Below are 22741 nucleotides of genomic sequence, written 5' to 3'. Positions count from 1 at the left end.
TAATGAATAAAACTCTGTCAAGTTACACTTGTCTCAGATCATTGATTATAGAGCACAGTATATATTCATGAATACTGGAAAAACGTATTAGCAAGAAGCAACGTCTGTTTCATTGTGCAAATTTAAATTACCATCTGGTAGAATGGGATTCCACTTAAAACATTTGGAAACTGTAGCATGGCCCAGTTGACAAAGGGTGTGATTTGGAGTTAGAAGCAAGTTTCAGGCCTCGGTGTGCATGTGTTGACTGGTTAAACTTGGGGGAGTCATCTCATCCTTTTTTCACAGGTTTCCTTCTTGGGCAAAATGGCTTAATGACACACACATTACAGAATTGTAAGAATTAAATAGGAGAATAATTTTATTGATTTATAACCTCACCATTGCTATTTAATTGCATTCACTTTTTAATTACCCAAAGCTGTATACAAGATATAAAAGATAGAAAAATTGTACAAAATATAAAGATTAAGTTAAGATCAAAATATTGCCAAGAAAAGATCATTGACAATTTCAGAAAGCCCCTTAAAAGCATGTTCAAGAAGCCTTTGTACAAGATTGGGGATGGAGCCCGATGTGGGGTGGGTTGTTGGCAGGGGTGGCTTCACTGAAAATCTTGGAAAAGTTTAGTGAGAAAAAACAGAAATGAGAATTACTCATTGACTGGTCTCAAGTGAAGTGTGCCTTTAAAAAGTATTTTCTGATTCAGCTGTAACCAAAAGCTTATTTGAAGTCAAGGTAGAAATTATAAACAGAATTTTGAGTAGTTCAAACAGTATAGAAAACAGATATACTAAGAGGCTAGAATCATTCATGTGGATTTCAAATATATACTTTCTTAAAAATGAATAGGCACCTTAATTTGGTTTTATAGACTATTTTTTATCAGAAGTTAAGCATGCTGAAGACAGAAGGGTGCAAGGTTGAATCAAGACAGAGCTGGAAATCTTCTCTGGTCCTAAGTTAATGATCTTCATTTATCTACTAAAAGACCCCGGTGAGAACATGGCCCTGAATTTGTTGTCAGAATTTGGCTCTGGGCAGGGCAGTTATTTAACCCTAAGTCCAGACTACATTGTTTGGTTAAAATTTAACCACATAGGGACTGTAAGTTTGGGTTCATAAATAAGGAAAATGAAAAACTCTTTTTTATAAGGGAAATTTAGAAGAAAATAGGTAATTACTGCTTCTTAAATTACTATTTATCTAAATGAAATTTTAGTGTTCAGTGTAATATGCAAATATTACATTTTCAATTTTTTTTCACGAATTTTAGAATCACATTGGTTGACAGTGAAAAATAGGCATCAAGTCAAAAGTCCATCAATCAAGTAATGATTTACTAGTCTGTGGTGTATCTACTTGAGAAAATGCACAACAGCAATTAAAATAAACATTAGGAAGACAATTTAGCAAACTTGAGAAACATTTTTAATATAAACCAAAGAGAATTAGCCGGGATACATGACTGTACATATATTATGTTTTCAGTTATGTGAAAAATATGGATGCTTGTGGAAAAAAAAAAAAGAGAATGACAGTAGTTGTTTTAGGGTGAGAGACTGGTAGATGTTTTTTTTTCCGTGTATTTTTTCTGAAAATACATGTAAACATTGCTTTATTATTGTTGAAGTTTAATAATAATAAACTTTTAGTAACAACAAGAATTCAAAATTATATTCTTTTTATATGTCAATATAACATTAAATTGCCTTTGTCCAAAAAGCAACTTATTAAAATAACTAATATCCTTATTCTTTCTAGAGACAAGGTATGTCTATTTTTATCAAGTAAATCAATATTAAAATTGTTTACCAGTTTTTAGCTTTTGCTTGATAATGAAATTACACATGAAATAATGATAATGATATTATTAAAGAAAACAAAATTCCAAACAAGAAATTGGGACATGAAAAGTAGAAATGTTTATTCAATAAAATAGACCCTCAAACTTCCTCAATTTGTTGCTTTTATTAAAATCTGACTATATTTATGTTATTTACTGATTGAAAGTAGGTCTTTTAAAGTTTTTATTTTAAAATAGACCTTAGGGAAGGGAGAATTATGTGTTTGACTTCATTATAAATCATTAGCTATTTGACCTGTAAACATTATGGGAAAAACAGTATTCTAACAATATTAGGGAAAATGGACCATTACAGAAAAGGAAAGGGAATATAATTCTGGGAGTGGAAGAACAAAAAACCAAGAGGAAGGAAGAAATTTTAAGCCTTTAACTGACCTTGGAGATTTGGATTCCATTTAATTCTATTGTATGGCAATTTTTGTTGGACTATTTTCTTTGATTTGCTATAGACAGGATTCGGATGAGAAAGACAACGCTTGTGTCTCCTTCACAGGCTGCCTTTAACCTACTTCCTTCTGCATTTAGAAGAGCCCCTACATCTCATCTTGCAATCCCAGAAAGCTGACCCCTTCCCATCCTTATCTTGTTATGTTTTTATGCTTTAGGACAATACCCAGTCTTCCTTCTATTTATTTCTGGTAAACTCAACTTTGCCCAGTGAAAATTAACAAACACCCCAACTCCATTAAAATTTAAAATTATGTTCTCACATGAAATGCCCATTTAGCTTTGTTTGTATATTACAATATCACTTTTTAAAAATTAAGTTCTGATGCCGCATATCTTCCCAACACAGTGACAGAATAATTTGGTAAAACCTGATTCCATGGTGAGAAAGGAGTCATGTTTCTTTGAAGCAACACATCAAAGTATTCAGAGAACAAGCGTTACTTCCTATAGGAATTTACAACAAAGAACACAACACACATTGAGCATTTTACTAAAATGTACATCCTATACTAAAAGTATGTCACAAGTACAGTGAACAAATGTAGCTCTCTTTTCTCCACAGGAGAGCAGGCCTGGCCAACACTGGAAGATTTGTAATCCCTGTTTGGGGGGAAGCAATAGAAATATTGATAAACGTTGCAGTTAAAATATTATTGAATTGCATTGTAATTGAAGTAGCAGTGAATATGGTGACTTTACTTGGCCTGAATTTCCAGTATAGCATTTTTACATCATTATACATTTTAGTTGTGCTTTAGAAATTTTCTTAACCCAGTGTATAGATTAGTTTATTTAATGAACCTGCTAAATTGCATTTTCAAGTCCTGGGGAAATTGTTCCTCCAAAAGAGCTTGTCATTCATCTCAAGTAGCAACTTCTACCCTGGGAGAGATCAGTCAATTGTCATATTTCTTTTTGCTCAATAGTTTTGGGTGTTTTAGCTCATGAAAATTGCCTTAGTATCTTGGTTCACTGACTTAAGTTGCTCTGTGATTTCAACTTATAAATAAGTAATGTAGACTTTGTTTTGTGATTGAAATGAGGGGCAGGCTTAGTTGACTTTTGATTTTCCAGCCCTTAGTGGTATGAATGAGATTCACAACCCTTTTCAGCCTCATCCTGTCTATATCTTTTGAAGTAAACTATAATGTGTTGACATCCATGACCTGCTATTTGCTGGCAGTTCTTTGGCTCTAATGGACTTTGCTTATGCACAGAGGATGACACCTCTCTTTAACTCTGTCTCGTTTCATTTATTTTCCTTTTCAGACATCTCTTAGTATTTCCCTAGCATGTTTCCAAGTCATTTTTGGACAGTTTAGCTCTCTAATGTAGAAGACAATCCTAGTACTAAGTTTTGTTTTAAAGGTGTTTTATATACAACTTTTCTTCTCCATAGTGTCATAGTTTTCATTGTTTAGGAATGAATATTTGGAAACCAGCCTATCTTGTTATTATATTTCATTTACTATTTTCCAAAAAGAGATGATCTGTATGTGTAAATGAGATGTAATTTTATGAAATAACATTATAGAAAGTTTTAGATATTTTAAAATTTAAAACTGTTCTAGTTTTCTCATTTCTGTCTTTCACATTATTTTTATTGACTGTTTTAAGGCAGTTATGAGAATGTAATCCATATAATGGTGTCACAGTAAACTACCTATTAATCATCATTCTAAGTCAATAACACTATTTTCTTTATAGTGGACAAAGTAATAATACCTCTGGCTCACTAGCAAATAGAATATATATATCATATTTTTTTCTCTCACCCTTTTATGCTGCTCAAATGTGCTAAGTCACACAAAAATTTGTTATGTGTATGCAGTATAAATAATATGAAACTTTGAATCTATTAATTATATATTTATATAAATGAGTAAATATTCTTATACTCTTGATTCCTTTCATTGTTTAATGGAAATGTCTTGGTTGTAGTGAATACCATTTTTCACTTTTTAGCAGAAACTTCAAAGAATTTTACTGGTATTCTTTTTTGTTAGAGAATTTTTTAATAGCTAACTACAAATATCTCTAGTCTCAATTTGCCTGTCTATCCAATGGTCAGAATAGTAAAAAGTTATCCTGATAAATATTTCCCACCAGTTCTTTAGTCAGCAAAGGTTTGTCCTCATGCTATGGGCATTTCATTCAAACTCAGCATCCTTTTTTCTGTAGTCATCTGAGCCTTTCATTACTTAAGGAAATCCTTAGAGAGAGGTAAGGAACAATATTGATTTGTCTCTTATAGCTGCCCTCTTTAAACTAGACATACTCCTATTTTTTTTTTCCTTCTGAGCTGTTTTCTTTGTCCCTGATTCTGCATGGTCTATTCCTCCTTTCACACTTATGTGCTAATAAGTATCTGATGTGTTAAAGGAAGATTTTTGTTCCTAAAATGGATAAATCTGTTAAATCAAGAAAAGAAATATACTTGGGAATGAAGGTCGACATAATTTCAACATATTGAAAAGCTCCTTGTTCTTTCATACCTTAAAATGAGTTCATATTAAGGGTCAGATTCTGATGCCCAGAAAGCATAGACGATATTAGCATCCTGTTTCTTTAGTGAAAAATGAATCTTCTTGAGGACAACAATGATAACAAAAACATTTATTGACATTTTGTACAAGGCCATTCTCTTAATCGTCTCACACATTTGATAGAACACTTAGGCATAAACCAATTCTCAGCCACGTTTGTATTTTGTGAAGGTTATTTGATTACCATGGGCGTGTGCCTCCACCTCCCCGTGCAGTAATTCCACTGAAGCGTCCCAGAGTGGCTGTAACAACTCGCAGGGGGAAAGGAGCCTTTTCCATGAAAGGGGGATCAAAATCTACTGGCAGTGGATCTTCTTCCTCAGGCTCTAAATGTAAGTATCTTCTTTATTTTATTTCTCTTTAAAGAAGGGTGGGGATACTTATCACTGCATGAATGTCTATACTCAAATTAATCAATGATTATGGAGCATCTGCTCTGTACAATATATGAGAGAAATGTAAAATTGATAAGAAATCGTCTCTGCTTTCCACTACACTACACTGCAGTAGAAAACTGTTTTATTAGAGCAAATAATATGCTCTTGGCCCACCTAGCTTGTGACATATTGAAGTCTTGAAATATAAAATGTTGCTTTTAATGAAGAAAAAAATTCACTTCAAAATAGAGTAAATATAGTATCTTTTAGGGAAACAGTATGCAAATTCAATGCATGTTTTGAATATTTGAGCACTGGGATAATTAAGATAGGCATAGTAGACAGGTTAAAAGGATAACTTTCCATATTATTCTAAATCATGAGAATTATATGTCTGAAAACATGTAATGTCTTAAAAAAATAATATATAATTTCACATTAATTAATAAAAAGTAGAGATACAAACTTCCCAACTAAACAGATTGCTAAATTTTTATATGGACAGATTCAGAAAACTCTAATTTATTAGTAGAATATTATTCCTAAGGAAAGGATAGCAAAATTTCTTGCACTTCTTGAGATTACATTCTACAGAGAAGAGACAGACAAGAGCAAGCAAAGTAAAATCTGAGGTGTTACACAGTAGATCATCACTATATAAAAGAATAAAGTAGAATAAAGTTGGGAGCACTGTATTTCATGGGATGGTGTATGACTACCTCTCTGACAAGGTGGCATTTCAGCAGAGACCTCATGGAAGTAAGGGAGTGAGAGGGTGGGCTTGAAGCTATCAAGGGTAGAGTGTCTGGGTAGAGGGAATGGTCAGTGCAGAGATCTTACATTGGAACAAGAAACCAGTGCAGCAGAGGGAGAAAGAGGAAGTTAGGAGGTCGAGTTCCAGGGCAGCTTGTCAGGCCATTGTAGGGATTTTATAGTTACTCTGCATCTCAATCTTTCAAGACAAATAAGGCAAATACCGTTATTCCAATGTCACTGATGAGTAAGCACAGAGAAGTTCACATAATAAATGGTAGGGCCAACACTAGAACTCATGTTTTTTTTCATTTTCATCCCTATATACTATCTACTCTAGAACATTGCCTTCTGTCTTAGTGCCATCAGAAATACTAAGAAAGAATGCTCTTGAAATATTTTGTTTTTACATGAGAATGTGCAAGATGTAGTTACCAGAAGCACTAATGTTTCCAGTAACAAAGTTTTGTGCACTCAGAACTTGACTTAGCTAATATAACCTAAATAGCAAATTACATAGATTTACAGTTCCCTATGTACTGACTTATCCATTTACCTATTCTATAAATAAAAAATGTGAATTCCCTTTTTGAGTCTTAGTAATAAAAGAAAATGAGATTCTGCAACAATCTCTAAACAATCTTATATGCTCTCTGAGTATTGTCCAAAAGCAAAGAAGTTTCTTGAATTTGGTTCTTGCTGTGGAAAACTGAACATTGAATTGCCTGCTAGGTTTATAGAAGACTTTTTTACCCTAGTAGTGTTAACTTAATTTCAAATAGAAATATCTTAAGCACCTGTGGATTCTTTGCCCTGTAGTCACTTTTAAAACAATGTTTACCAACGGAAACGTTATTGATATTTTGGCCATGGCAGTTCTACATTGTGTAAGAGTATTCCAAGCTTTGCAGAACATTTAGCATCCCTGATCTCCAAACCTGAAAGGCCAACAGCACTCCTCAGTCTTTGTAACAACCATGTGTACCCTTATACATTTCTAAATCTTCCTTAAAGAGATGGTACCACCCTGGTTTAGAACCAATGGATTGTGGCCATTCTTCGGCAAGAGCAGTTTTGTACAACTCAGCCACTTGATTTCCATAAAACAGAGTGATGCAGAGAAGAGTGGTATTTTACAGTGGATATTTTGATATAAATATCTTAATATTCAAATGCTGAAGCTGCATTTGGCCTTTTTATTTTTGATTTCTAGTTTTCTTGGGTCATGGAGAGAGAATGAGAATTATAAAATCTTTTTTAAAGATCTTATTAAGAATTTCTCTTGGTTTCATAATAATGAGATTTTGTAAGTAGAAAATAGGATATATTTTCTGCTTTTAGTATAATACTATGTGTTTGTTTTACCTTGTTGGTTGTATCATCCAATCCTCTGTAGAATTTGTTCTTTTGTGGCAAATTGATATGTCAAATTCTGAAAGTGATTGTTTAAAAATCCTCTACCAGATAGTGACTTTATAAAGTTATTTTCTTCAGGTTTTATTTTATATCCCACATTGCTTGGATGCTTTTTATATGATGTTTTATAATAATAAGAGGAGAAAAAATATAGCTAACGTTTTTGGTGTTTGTTCTATGATAACTATTGTTTTAAACATGTATTTTTATATATTAGTGCATATAAATTCATTTAAATATATTAATTTTACATATATTAATTAATTTGTTTCTCATAACTGCCTATAAGTGAAGCATTATTATCATTCCCATTTTATAGGTGTAGAAAATGAGGCATAGAAAAGTTAAGGAATATCCCTAAAGTCACAGAGATATTTAATAACAGAGCCAGGAACTACAGCCTGGTTCTAGAGCATCTGTGTCTAGAGTATAGATTCTTTAGTCTGTGCCCTTTTCAACACTGCCTCTCTATAACTTCTTGGAGAATCATAACTTTTATTTATATAATATCTCATTTACTATCTTTAGCCTAGAATTTTACTCTGTTTGATACTTTGCTTGATCCTTTACTGATAAGGCTCTCTTTTGGTTTGCATTTCCCTAATATATCCATTTATTCTCCACCTTTCTTTGTCATTAGTTTCCTGGGGCAAGTGTAATAAATTATCACAAACTGAATGGTTTAACAACAGATATTTGGAGGCTGAATATCTGAAATCAATGTGTCAGCAGAGCTGTGCTCTGTCTCTGGAAGTTCTAGGGGACAGTTTGTTCCGTGCCTTTCTTTCAGCTTCTGGTATGCAGGCAATCTTTGGCATTTCTTGGTTTACTGACATACCACTCCAATCTCTGCTTCCATCATCACATGGTCTTCTCCCATGTCTTTATGTCTGTGTCTCTTTTCCTTCTCTTATGAAGACACTAGTTATATTGGATTAAGACTCACCCTAATGACCTCATTGTGATTATATCTGCAAAGATGTATTTCCAAATAAGGTCACATTTACAGGCACTGGAGATTAGGACTTCAACATATCTTTTGGTAGAATATTTTAACCCATAACACTGTCACTTTATTTTTTCATATTTCCTAAAACAACATATATCTGGATCTTGGTTTTGAAAGCAATATGAAAGTCTTTTTTTTGGCAGGGAAATTTAATACTTTTACATTTATTATATTAACAAATGTATTGGATTATATTTCTTCCATCCTAATTCCAAGTATTTAACTTATTGTTTCCTCTTTTCTTCCTTTCCTTATGCTTGCTTAATGAATTTTCTTTTAATTCCTATCTATTCCCTTTCAACTGCCTTAATTTGTGTATTCTACTAGGCCTCTCCATTTCATTAGTGGCTATAATATATTAAACATTTATAGATAAAACCTTTTTTATCTATTTCTCTCTTAAAATCAAACAATAGCTATGCTAACTCCCATCCAAAACACAAACTTTATTATTTACTTTTTAAAAAAAAAATTTATTGGAGTATAGTTGCTTTAAAATGTTATGTTAGTTTTTACTGTACAGCAAAGTGAATCAGCTATACGTGTATATATATAACCCCTCTTTTTTTGGATTTTCTTCCCATTTAAGTAACCAGAGAGCACTGAGTAGAGTTCCCTGTGCTATACAGTAGGTTCTCATTAGTTATCTATTTTATGCATAGTATCAATAGTGTATATATGTCAATCCAAATCTCCCAATTCATCCCCCCATTCCCCCTTGGTATCTGTACGTTTGTTCTCTACATGTGTCTCTATATCTGCTTTGTAAATAAGATCATCTATACCAATTTTTTCATATTCCATATATATGCGTTAATATACAACATTTGTTTTTCTCTCTCTGACTCACTTCACTCTGCATGACAGTCTCTAGGTCCATCCACATCTCTACAAATGACCTAATTTCGTTCCTTTTTATGGCTGAGTAATATTCCATTGTATATATGTACCACATCTTTATCCATTCCTCTGTTGATGGACATTTAGGTTGCTTCCATTTCCTGGATATTGTAAATAGTGCTGCTATGAACATTGGGGTGCATGTATCTTTTTGAATTATGGTTTTCTCAGGGTATATGTCCAGTAGTGGGATAGCTGGGTCACATGGTAGTTCTACTTTTAGTTGTTTAAGGAACCTCCATACTGTTCTCCATATTGGCTGTATCAATTTACATTCCCACCAACAGTGCAAGAGGATTCCCTTTTCTCTACATCCTCTCCAGCATTCATTGTAGGTAGATTTGTAATCATGGCCATTCTGACTGGTGTGAGGTGATATCTCATTTTAGTTTTGATTTGCATTTCTCTAATAATTAGTGACTTTGAACATCTTTTCATGCCTTTGTTGGCCATCTGTATGTCTTCTTTGGAGAAATATCTATTTAGGTCTTTCACCCATTTTTGGATTGGGTTGTTTTTTGTTTTTTGTTTTTTTATATTGACCTGCATGAGCTGCTTGTATATTTTGGAGATTAATACTTTGTTAGTTGCTTCATTTGCAAATATTTTCTCTCATTCTGAGGGTTGTCTTTTCATCTTGTTTATGGTTTCCTTTTAAGTTTAATTAGATCCCATTTGTTTATTTTTGTTTTTATTCCCATTACTCTAGGTGGTGGGTCAAAAAAGGTCTCCCTGTGATTTATGTCAAAGACTGTTTTGCTCATGTTTTCTTCTAAGAGTTTTATAGAGTCTGGCCTTACAGTTAGGTCTTTAATCCATTTTGAGTTTATGTTTGTGTATCATGTTAAGGAGTGTTCTAATTTCATTTCATTCTTTTACATGTAGCTGTACAGTTTTCCAGGCACCACTTATTTAAGAGGCTATCTTTGCTCCATTGTATATTCTGGTCTCCTTTGCCAAGACATGAACTTTAGAAAGCTTCTATTTCATCACTCCCAAACCGCCTTACCTCCTCCTCCACCACCCTTCTCTGCCATAGAAGCTCAAGTTTTATACATAAATGTTAAAGTTTTAGTTTCCAGCTTCTGTTAAATATTTATGTATTTTATATATTTTCTTTCTCATATACTCTGTACTTAGTGCTTCTTTGACCACTCCAAGAGTCTATTGTCACTATTACACATTAGGACTTAATTTAAATTTTTTAAAGTTTTTTTTAGTTATATCCATTCTCCTTTAATTCTTAGTTTTTAGGTTGCTTCTAAAATAATTACTTCGGGTAAGCGGATAACATAATTTCTGAATCTATACATGCCTACAAAAGTCTTTATTTTTCCCCACATATGCATATTTTGACTTGGTCTACATTAGTTAACTATATTTCTTTTTCTCTTAGTATCCATTGTATAATATCCTAACATCTTAACCACTTCTAGTATTCTACTTAAATACTGATGTTTGTATCATTCTCTACCCCTTGTTAGTATTTTCTTTATCTCAACTCAGAAATCTCAGCAAGATGTATCTAGAAGTATATCTTTTATTAATTTTCCTTTGGACTTTATGAACCTTTTGAAAATGAAGGTTCTAATCTTTTTTTGAGGGGAGAGGGATCTTCTTGGAGGTGGCGTAATGTGTGGTATCTGAGACAGAGCACTCAACATGGCAGGGCACTGCCAACATTCTCTGTATTTCCCTCAGTGGAGATTCACAGGCATTGCTTTTAGTAATATTTGTTAAATTTTAAATATATATTAAACAATTCCCCATGTTAATGTTATATTTCACAATTAGAGTATAAAGAAATAACTGGTTAAACTGAACATACACGTGGTTCTTATATTAAGTGAAACCAACCAAAGCACATAAATATAATTTGTGAATTTAATGGAGAGAAAGTATACTTAACTTACTGAATGGAGAGCAGAAATGTGAAAAAAAATTGGAAATGGAGAACAAAGAAAAACAGGGTTGAATATTAGGTTTAACTAGCAGGGCTTTTTTTTTTTTTTTAATATTAGTTTTTCTTATTTATTTGTTTATTTATCTATTTATATTGAGACACAATTGACATATAACATTGTGTAAGTTTAAGGTGTACATCATGTTGATTTGATAAATTTATACATTGCAATGTGACTACCATCAGAGTTCTAGCTAACACCTCTATCATGTCACATAATTATCATTCATTTTTCTTTTTTTAACATCTTTATTAGAGTATAATTGCTTTACAATGGTATGTCAGTTTCTGCCTTATGACAAAGTGAATCAGTTATACATATACATATGTCCCCATATCTCTTCCCTCTTGCATCTCCCTCCCTCCCACCCTCACTATCCCACCCCTCTAGGTGATCACAAAGCACTGAGGTGATCTCCCTGTGCTATGTGGCTGCTTCCCACTAGCTATCTATTTTATGTTTTGTAGTGTATATATGTCCATGCCACTCTCTCACTTTGTCCCAGCTTACCCTTCCCCCTTCCTGTATCCTCAAGTCCACTCTCTAGTAGGTCTGCATCTTTATTCCCATCTTGCCCCTAGGCTCTTCTGACCATTTTTGTTGTTGTTGTTTTGTTTAGACTCCATATATATGTGTTAGCATACGGTATTTGTTTTTCTCTTCCTAACTGACTTCACTCTGTATGACAGTGACTAGGTCCATCCACCTCATACAAATAACTCAATTTCACTTATTTTTATGACTGAGTAATATTCCATTGTATATATGTGCCACATCTTCTTTATTCATTCATCTGTTGATGGACACTTAGGTTGCTTCCATGTCTTGGCTATTGTAAATGGAGCTGTGATGAATATTTTGGTACATGACTCTTTTGGAATTATGGTTTTCTCAGGGTATATGTTCAGTAGTGAGATTGTTGGGTTGTATGGTAATTCTATTTTTAATTTTTTAAGGAAGCTCCATACTGCTCTCCATAGTGGCTGTAGCAATTTACATTCCCACCGACAGTGCAACAGGGTTCCCTTTTCTCCACACCCTTTCCAGCATTTATTGTTTGTAGGTTTTGTTATGATGGCCATTCTGACTGGTGTGAGATGATATCTCATTGTAGTTTTGATTTGCATTTCTCTAATGATTAATGTTGTTGAGCATTCTTTCATGTGTTTGTTGGCAATCTGTGTATCTTCTTTGGAGAAATGTCTATTTAGGTAGTCTCCCCATTTTTGGATTGGGTTGTTTGCTTTTTTGATATTGAGCTGCATAAGCTCCTTGTATGTTTTGGAGATTAATCCTTTGTCAGTTGCTTCATTTGAAAATATTTTCTCCTATTCTGAGGGTTCTCTTTTCGTCTTGTTTATGGTTCCCTTTGCTGTGCCAAAGCTTTGAAGTTTCTTTAGGTCCCATTTGTTTATTTTTGTTTTTATTTCCATTTCTCTAGGAGGTTGGTCAAAAAGGATCTTTCTGTGATTTATGTCTTAGAGTGTTATGCCTGTGTTTTTCTCTAAGAGTTTGATAGTATTTGGGCTTACATTTAGGTCTTTAATCCATTTTGAGTTTATTTTTGTGTATGGTGTTAGGGAGTGTTCTAATTTCATTCTTCTACATGCAGCTGTCCAGTTTTCCCAGCATCACTTATTGAAGAGGCTGTCTTTTCTCCACTGTATATTCTTTCCTCCTTTATCAAAGATAAGGTGACCATATGTCACCTTATGGGTGGGTTCATCTCTGGGCTTTCTATCCTGTTCCATTGATTTATATTTCTGTTTTTGTGCCAGTACCATACTGTCTTGATTCTTGCAGCTTTCTTGTATAGTCTGAAGTCAGGGAGCCTGATTCCTCCAGCTCCATTTTCTTTCTCAAGTTTGCTTTGGCTATTCGGGATCTTTTGTGTTTCCATACAAATTGTGAAATATTTTGTTCTAGTTCTGTGAAAAAGGCCAGTAGTAGTTTCATAGAGATTGCATTGAATCTGTAGGTTGCTTTGGGTAGTAGAGTCATTTTCACAATGTTGGTTCTTCCAATGCAAGAACATGGTATATCTCTCCATCTATTTGTATCATCTTTAATTTCTTTCATCAGTGTCTTATAATTTTCGGCATACAGGTCTTTTGTCTCCTTAGGTAGGTTTATTCCTAGGAATTTTATTCTTTTTGTTGCAATGGTAAATGGGAGTGTTTTCTTAATTTCTCTTTCAGATTTTTCATCATTGGTGATTAGGAATGCAAGAGATTTCTGTGCATTAATTTTGTATCCTTCTATTTTACCAAATTCTTTGATTAGATCTAATAGTTATCTGGTAGCATCTTAACGATTCTCTATGTAGACTCTCATGTCATCTGTAAACAGTGACAGCTTTATTCCTTCTTTTCCAGTTTGGAATCCTTTTATTTCTTTTTTTTTTTTCTCTGATTGCTGTGGCTAAAACTTCCAAAACTATGTTGAATAATACTGGTGAGAGTGGCCAACATTTCTTGTTCCTAACCTTAGAGGAAATGGTTTCAGTTTTTCACCATCGAGGCCGATGTTGACTGTGGGTTTGTCATATATGACCTTTATTATGTTGAGGAAAGTTCCTTCTATGCCTACTTTCTGGAGGGTTTTTATCACAAATGGGTGTTGAATTTTGGCAAAAGCTTTCTCTGCATCTATTGAGATGATCATATGTTTTTTCTCCCTCAATATGTTAATATGGTGTATCACATTGATTGATTTGCATATACAGAAGAATCCTTGCATTCCTGGGTTAAACCCCACTTGATCATGGTGAATGATCTTTTTAATGTGCTGTTGGATTCTCTTTGCTAGTATTTTGTTGAGGATTTTTGCATCTATGTTCATCAGTGATATTGGCCTGTAGTTTCTTTCTTCATGACATCTTTGTCTCGTTTTGGTATCAGACTGATGGTGGCCTAGTAGAATGAGTTTGGGAGTCTTCCTCCCTCTGCTGTATTTTGGAAGAGTTTTAGAAGGATATGTGTTAGCTCTTCTCTAAATGATAGATTTCGCCTGTGAAGTCATCTGGTCCTGGGTTTTTCTTTGTTGGAAGTTTTTTTATCACAGGTTCAACTTCAGTGCTTCTGTTTGGTGAGTTCATATTTTCTCTTTCTTCCTGGTTCAGTCATGGAAGTATGTGCATTTCTAAGAATTTGTGCATTTCTTCCAGGTTGTCCATTTTATTGGCACATAGTTGCTTGTAGTAATGTCTCATGATCTTTTGTATTTCTGCAGTGTCAGGTGTTACTTCTCCTTTTTCATTCCTAGGTCTATTGTTTTAAGTCTTCTCCCTTTTTTTCTTGGTAAGTCTGGCTAATGGTTTATCAATTTTGTTTATCTTCTCAAAGAACCTGCTTTTAGGTTTATTGATCTTTGCTATTGTTTCCTTCATTTCATTTTCATTTATTTCTGATTTGATCTTTTTTATTTCTTTCCTTCTGCTAACTTTGGGGGGTTTTTGTTCTTCTTTCTCTAATTCCCTTAGGTGTAAGGTTAGATTGTTTATTTGAGATGTTTCTTGTTTCTTAAAGCAGGCTTGTAGAGCTATAAACTTCCCTCTTAGAACTGCTTTTGCTGCATCTCATAGATTTTGGGTCATTCTGTTTACATTGTTATTTGTTTTTAGGTACTTTTTGATTTCCTCTTTGAGTTATTAATTGATCTCTTGGTTACTAAGTAGTTTGTTGTTTAGCCTCCATGTGTTTGTATTTTTTGCAGATATTTTCCTATAATTGATATCTACTCTCATAGCGTTGTGATCAGAAAAGATACTTGATATGATTTCAATTTTCGTAAAATTACCAAGGCTTGATTTGTGACCCAAGATATGATCTATCCTGGAGAATGTTCCATGAGCACTTGAGAAAAATGTGTATTCTGTTGTTTTTGGATGGAGGGTCCTATAAATATCAATTAAGTCCATCTTCTTTAATTTATCATTTAAAGCTTGTGCTTCATTTATTTTCATTTTGGATGATCTGTCCACTGGTGAAAGTGGGGTTTTATAGTCCCCTACTATGATTGTCTTACTGTCAATTTCCCCTTTTATGGCTGTTAGTATTTGCCTTAAGTATTGAGGTGCTCCTATGTTGAGTGCATAAATATTTACAATTGTTATATCTTCTTCTTGGACTGATCCCTTGATCATTATGTAGTGTCCTTCTTTATCTCTTGTAATAGTCTGTATTTTAAAGTCTATTTTGTCTGATATGAGAATTGTTACTCCAGCTTTCTTCTGATTTCCCTTTGCATGGAATATATTTTTCCATCCCCTAGCTTTCAGTCTGTATGTGTCCCTAGGTCTGAAGTGGGTCTCTTGTAGACAGCATATATACAGGCCTTGTTTTTATATCCATTCAGCCAGTCTATTTCTTTTGGTTGGAGCATTTAATCCATTTACATTTAAGGTAATTTTTGATATGTACATTCCTATTACAATTTTCTTAATTGTTTTGGGCTCATTATTGTAGGTCTTTTCTTTCTCCTGTGTTTCCTGCTTAGAGAAGTTCCTGTAGCATTTTTTGTAAAGCTGGTTTGGTGGTGCTGAATTTTCTTAGCTTTTGCTTGCCTGTAAAGCTTTTAATTGCTCTGTCAAATCTGAATGAGATCCTTGCTGGGTAGAGTAATCTTGGTTGTATGTTTTTCTCTTTCATCACTTTAAATATGTCCTGCCACTCCCTTCTGGCTTGCAGAGTTTCTGCTGAAAGATCAGTTGTTAACCTTACGGGGATTCCCTTATGTGTTACTTGTTGTTTTTCCCTTACTGCTTTTAATATTTGTTCTTTGTATTAAATTTTTGATTAATATGTGTCTTGGTGTGTTTCTCCTTGGATTTATCCTGTATGGGGTCTCTGTGCTTCCTGGACTTGATTAACTATTTCCTTTCCCATATTAGGGAAGTTTTCAACTGTAATCTCTTCAAATATTTTCTCAGTCCATTTCTTTTTCTCTTCTTCTTCTGGGACCCTTATATTTCGAATGTTGGTGTGTTTAATGTTGCCCCAGAGGTCTCTGAGACTGTCCTCTATTCTTTTCATGCTTTTTTCTTTATTCTTCTCTGCAGTATTTATTTCCACTATTTTCTCTTCCAGGTCACTTATCCATTTTTCTGCCTCAGTTATTCTGCTATTGATCCCTTCTAGGGAATTTTTAATTTCATTTATTGTGTTCTTCATCACTGTTTTTTTCCTCTTTAGTTCCTTTAGGTCCTTGTTAAACTTCCATTGTATTTTCTCCATTCTATTTCTAAGATTTTGGATTATCTTTACTGTCATTATTATGTATTCTTTTTCAGGCAGACTGCCTATTTCCTCTTCATTTGTTGGATCTGGTGGGTTTTTGCCTTGCTCCTTCATCTGCTGTGTGATTCTGTGTCTTCTCATTTTGCTTAACTTACTGTGTTTGGGGTCTCCTTTTTGCAGGCTGCATGTTCATAGTTTTCATTGTTTTTGGTGTCTGTTCCCAGTGGCTAAGTTTCGTTCAGTGGGTTGTGTAGGCTTCCTGCTGCAGGGGACTAGTGCCTGTGTTCTGGTGGATGAAGCTGGATCTTGTCTTTCTAGTGGGCAGGTCCACTCCTGGTGGTGTGTTTTTGGGTGTCTGTGGCCTTATTATGATTTTAGGCAGTGTATGTGCTAATTGATGGGGTGTGTTCCTGTCTTGATAGTTGTTTGGCATAGGGTGTCCTGCACTGTAGCTTGCTGGTTGTTTAGTTGGACTGGGTCTTGGCATTGAGGTGGAGATCTCTGAAAGATTTTTGCCATTTGATCTTACGTGGAACTGGGAGGTCTCTTGTGGACCAGTGTCCTGAACTTGGCTCACCCACTTCAGTGGCACAGCCCTGACACCTAGCTGGAGCCCCAAGAGCCTGTCCTCCACACGGCTCAGAGTAAAAGGGAGGAAAAAAAGAAAGAAAGAAGAAGATAAAATAAAATAAATTTATTAAAATAAAAATAAAGAATAATTATTAAGAAAAAAGAATTTAAGTAATAAAATAATGGACAGACAGAACCCTAGGGCAAACAGTACAAGCAAAGCTATGTACACAATATCACACACAAAAGCATACACATACACATTCACAAAAAGAGAAATGGGAATATATATATCATTGCCCCCAAAGTCCCCCTCCTCAATTTGGGTTGATTCATTGTCTATTCAGGTATTTCACAGATGCAGGGCACATCAAGTTGATTGTGGAGATTTAATCCGCTGCTCCTGAGGCTGCTGGGAGAGATTTCCCTTTCTCTTCTTTGTTAGCACAGCTTCCGGGGTTCAGCTTTGGATTTGGACACGCCTCTGTGTATAGGTCGCCTGAGGGTGTCTCTTCTTCGCTCAGACAGGACGGGGTTAAAGGAGCAGTTGATTCGGTGGCTCTGGCTCACTCAGTTCTGGGGGAGAGAGGGGTATGGAGTACAGGGCGAGCCTGCGGCAGCAGAGGCCAGCATGACGTTGCACCAGCCTGAGGCGCGCCGTGCATTCTCCTGGGGAAATTGTCCCTGGATCACAGGACCCTGGCAGTGGCGGGCTGCACAGCCTCCCGGGAGGGGAGGTGTGGACAGTAACCTGTGCTCACACACAGGCTTCTTGGTGGAGACAGCAGTAGCCTTATTGTCTCAAGCCCATCTCTGTGGTCTGCGCTGATAGCTGCGGCTCACGCCCGTCACTGGAACTCTTTTAAGCAGCACTCTTAATCCCCTCTCCTCGCGCACCAGGAAACAAAGAAATAAGGAAAAGTCTCTTGCCTCTTCGGCAGCTCCAGACTTTTTCCCGGACTCCCTCCCGGCTAGCCGTGGTGCACTAGCCCCTTCAGGCTGTGTTCACGCCACCAGTCCTCTCCTTGCGATCCAACCGAAGCCCGAGCCTCAGCTCCCAGGCCCCGCCCACCCCGGCGGGTGAGCAGGCAATCCTGTCGGACTGGTGAGTGCCGGTCGGCACCGATCCTCTGTGCGGGAATCTCTCCACTTTGCCCTCTGCACCCCTGTGGCTGCGCTCTCCTCCGTGGCTTCGAAGCTCCCCCCTCCACCCCCCGCAGTCTCCACCTGCGAAGGGGCTTCCTAGTGTGTGGAAACCTTTCCTCCTTCACAGCTCCCTCCCACTGGTGCAGGTCCTGTCCCTAATCTTTTGACTATGTTTATTCTTTTTACTTTTGCCCTACCCAGGTACTTGGGGAGTTTCTTGCCTTTTCGGAGGTCTGAGGTCTTCTGCCAGCATTCAGTAGGTGTTCTGTAGGAGTTGTTCCACATGTAAATGTATTTCTGATATATGTGGGGAGGAAGGTGATCTCCCATCTTACTCTTCTGCCATCTTGAAGCTCCTCCGACCTTTTTAAAAAGAGATCTTTGTCGTGAGGGGCAAGCGTAAGACATAAACAAAGTTAACATAAGTATCAATTTCTCACAGACACAGGAGAGATTGCCTGCCAGAAACTCAGTGAAATATAAAAAGATCAATCCATAAAATGAGATGAAAGACAGAAATATTTCCCAAAATGATTCATTCAGCTTCAAAAACAGAGAAATCAAAATTACTCAGAAGCAAACTATTTCCATTAAGAATGTGGTCTGGGAGTTGGACAAACTAGTGTTTGAGTCAAATAGTGCTGTGGAATGATGGCTGGATTTTACACTCTGTAAAACTACATTTTCTCATCTTCCAAATGGACATGAGGATACTCAGCTCTTATCTGAGTTTATGGATAAAATGTTAGTAAATCCATAGAAGTAAAGTAATTTCAGACCTACTACAGAAAAGAGAAAATATGAAATCTGCTATAGAACTAGTAGATAAAAGATGATAGGGACAGATACCAAGACTCGAGACAGAAGGCATTAGAGCAGGTCTGGGAGAGCTCACTATAAGTGAGTCTGACTGACTAAGAAAGCTGGGGTCATCAGAGATAAGAATACTGCTATATCTTCTGTGACTGCATTAATCACTATAAATTGAATGTCTCTGGGCTAAGGTACAATTTTTTTGAACTTTGATTTTTTTTCAGGAGCCTCCATACTATTTTCCACAGTGGCTGCACCAATTAATTCCCACTAGCAGTGCACGACGGTTGCTTTTTTCTCACATGTTCCTCAACATTTATCTCTTGTCTTTTTGATAATAACCATCCTAACAGATATAAAGTGATATTTCACTGTGGTTTTGATTTGCATTTACCTGATGATTAATGATGTTGAGCATCTTTTCATCTACCTGTTGGCCATCTGTATGTCTTTTTTGGGAAAATGTCTGTTCAGATCCTCTCCCCACTTTTTGATCAGATTATTTTTTTGCTATTGAGTTGTATGAGTTCTTTGTATATTTTGCATATTGGCCCCTTATCAGGTATGATTTACAATTATTTTCTCCCATTTAATAGGTTGCCTTTTCATTTCGTTGATGGTTTCCTTTGCTGTACAGAAGCTTTTAAATTTGATGTAGTCCCATTTGTTTATTTTTCTTTTGTTGCTTTTGCTTTTGGTGCCCTATTCAAAAAATCATTGCCAATACCTATGTCAAGGAGGTTACTTCCTACATTTTCTTCTAGGAGCTTTATGGTTTTAAGTCTTACATTCAAGTCTTTAATCCATTTAGAGTTATTTTTTGTGTGTGGTATAAGATTGTGGTCCAGTTTCATTCTTTTGCATGTGCTTGTCCAATTTTCCCAACACCATTCTTTGAAGAGACTGTTCTTTCCCCATTGTACATTCTTTGCTCTTTTGTCATAAATTAATTGACCATATATGCATGGGTTTATTTCTGGGTTGTCTATTCTATTCATTGATCTACATGCCTGTTGTCATGCCAATACTATTTTGTTTTGAATATTATAGCTTTGGAATATAGTTTGAAATCAGGGAGCATGATGTCTTCAGCCTTGTTCTTCTTTCTTAAAATTGATTTAGTTATTCGGGGCCAATTTGTGGTTCCATAAAAATTTTAGGATTGCTTGTTCTATTTGTTATTCTACAAACAATCTAGTCTTTCTTATGTGTAATCAGTGGAAAATTTTTCCATGTATCTTTTCCTTTTGACATATTTGGACTCCAACTTCTGTCCTCTTTGTTTTTTACCGTTCTTTTTTTTTTTTTCTATTTTTCCTCTTTATTGTGAGATAGTTTCTTTCAACTTTTGCTCTCCCAAATTTGCTTTTTAGCAATTTTACTACTAACATATTTTTATTCAGAAATCAAGTTTTTAATTTCTAGAACTCCTTGTTTGAAATTGCTTCTGTTTAAATGTTAAGGCCATGCCATTTTTATTAACATTCTAACATTGGTTTTACATCCTCAGTATCCACCTAGTCCATTTATGTGCCTCATCTCCCTCCTACAAAAAGCTACTCTGTAAATCACTTTCTTTCTTGGAGAATTCCTCAACATCTGTGCATCTCAAGCTATTTTTGTCTCTCAGTAAGTGAGGTGCTAAAAGCCAATGTGATTTCTTATCAAATTGACTAATAGCTATCTTGGACCTCTCTTTTAACATGTGAGAATTTCCTTGTTCTCAGGTATAAACTGAGATAGATGTCCACTCAACAGTGCATTTCCCCTCAGGGAATGCCTCTGGTGTCAAGGGGACTCTCAGACTCTCCAAGACTATACATTGCAAGGTGCTAGGTATAGTCCCTTTCGTCACTCTACTGAATCCCTCTCCTCTTCCTCCACCCACCCAGGGCACAATAACATTCCAGCCTTCTGGCAGAGGCAAACAAGCCCTTTTTTGAACCCCTATATACTTAGCTTTTTTCCTTGCCACTCTATGCTCAAATACTCCAATTCCATGCCTCCACCTTCTTTCAGAGGACATGGGGTCTTAGGTATATATGGATGCTCTTCCAGTTTCCATGTCAGCCATAATTTATCTTGCTTTATAATTTAAATTAATATTGTTTTGGGGGTTGAGGCACCAAAACATAGACTATATTCATGTTTATATTCCTCAGAAATCCCCAGATACTGAAAAATCTAATGATGTTTTTTTTCTTACATTGGAATAAATCAGTAATGAAAGGATGTTTATAAAAAGCAAATTTCCAAAGTCATCTACTTGCAGACATAATGAAAACTACCCTTTTGTAAGGACTATCTAGTAAAATAAATATTTGAAATACATTATGGATGTATTAATTCTCAAATTATGTTAAATAAACTTACTAGCACAGAAAGGCAACAGACTGATCAATTCTGTGTATGCTTCATATAGTTCTATGTATTTAAAGGCTCAATTCACAAAAATTAACTTTAGTGTTATTTTAGTGAAATATAAATCTAAACAAGATTTGTATATAATTCACTGACAAGCATAACTAGAATCACAATTACACATTCTCTCTAAAAGCATATTGGCAGACAATATTATTTATACATACACACATATAAGTATGCATGTATATTTGTGGATATATAAGTATTCATTATTTGATAGTACTTCTGTAATTAGCCTGGTATGTAAGAATAACAACAATTTTCAAATTCAAATCACACATAAAAAATTTGAGTGAAGTGTGAAATATACTGTGTTAATATTGGCTTAAGTGAATGAATATTTACTGAGGTATACAGTTTGGTCTTTTATTAATAGTTGTTTCCCAGTACTTAATGACTTGGCAAGTTTAGGGGAGGAAATTAATGTTATAGCTTGGACAATTTGTCTTTCTTATTTCAGAGTTTTTAATAGTACTAAATTCCACTGAGGAGAAAAACCATAAAAAGACAAAATATATTAATGCTATAATTTGCCAAAGTTGAATACTGATAAGTGTTTAAAATGGATTGCTCTTTTTTAAAAAAATAGATTACCACTAGGTATTTCTGTCCCTTTTCAAATCAACTTGAACTAATATTATAATCAACTTGTCCTGTCCCACATCATGGAATCATAAGATAAAGATGTGATATTGTTAATAAACACTTTACAAAAGAGAAGACATGAACACCTATGACCTTTAGCTGAGATTTTAGTTGAAAAACCAGTGCCTTCTGAAAAAAGTACAATATTAAATCAATTCCTTTAAATAATTAATTTAAATTCTAATGTCCATCAAGAGAAATCCTAGTAAGTTCTGATGCCTTTGGTGTCCTGTCAATGCACTTTCAGTGACAGGACAGGAGAAAGACGGATATAAAAATCCCTGAAGTGCCTAACAGGCAAATAAAGGCAGTTCAATTAAATTTAAGAAGTAGTAGTTGTGGAACTTCCCTGGCAATTCAGGGGTTTAAACTTCGCCTTCCAATGCAGGGAGTGCAGGTTTGATCCCTGGTCAGGTCTCTAAGATCCCACATGCCTCGTGGCCAAAACAAACAAACAAACAAAAGTCATAGAAGCAATATTGTATCAAATTCAATAAAGCCTTCAAAAGTAAAAAAAGTAGTAGTTGAGAACATATCTTAACACTAAGGAAGTGTTGTGTTGGTTTTTTCACCCCAAATGGACATAATTGCTTTACAAGGTTGTGTTACTTTCTGCTGTATAAC

The 22741-nt window shown here is 35.1% G+C and overlaps 1 protein-coding gene across 2 annotated transcripts in view; it reads left to right on the top strand.

Moving 5' to 3' along the window:
• The window catches only part of RALYL (RALY RNA binding protein like), a 509227-nt gene that overhangs the window by 383937 nt on the left and 102549 nt on the right, over positions 1-22741 (top strand). For both annotated transcript variants that reach the window (XM_007461736.1, XM_007461737.1), the window contains exon 5: positions 5035-5195. In XM_007461736.1, the coding sequence (XP_007461798.1) occupies positions 5035-5195 (161 nt within the window). The remainder of the gene's footprint in view (positions 1-5034; positions 5196-22741) is intronic.

Source organism: Lipotes vexillifer, unplaced genomic scaffold, assembly GCF_000442215.2.
Source record: "Lipotes vexillifer unplaced genomic scaffold, Lipotes_vexillifer_v1.1 scaffold163, whole genome shotgun sequence".
Classification (NCBI taxonomy): domain Eukaryota; kingdom Metazoa; phylum Chordata; class Mammalia; order Artiodactyla; family Lipotidae; genus Lipotes; species Lipotes vexillifer.
Note: the sequence above shows the minus strand (reverse complement) of the source record. Positions and strands in the feature narration are given on the sequence as shown.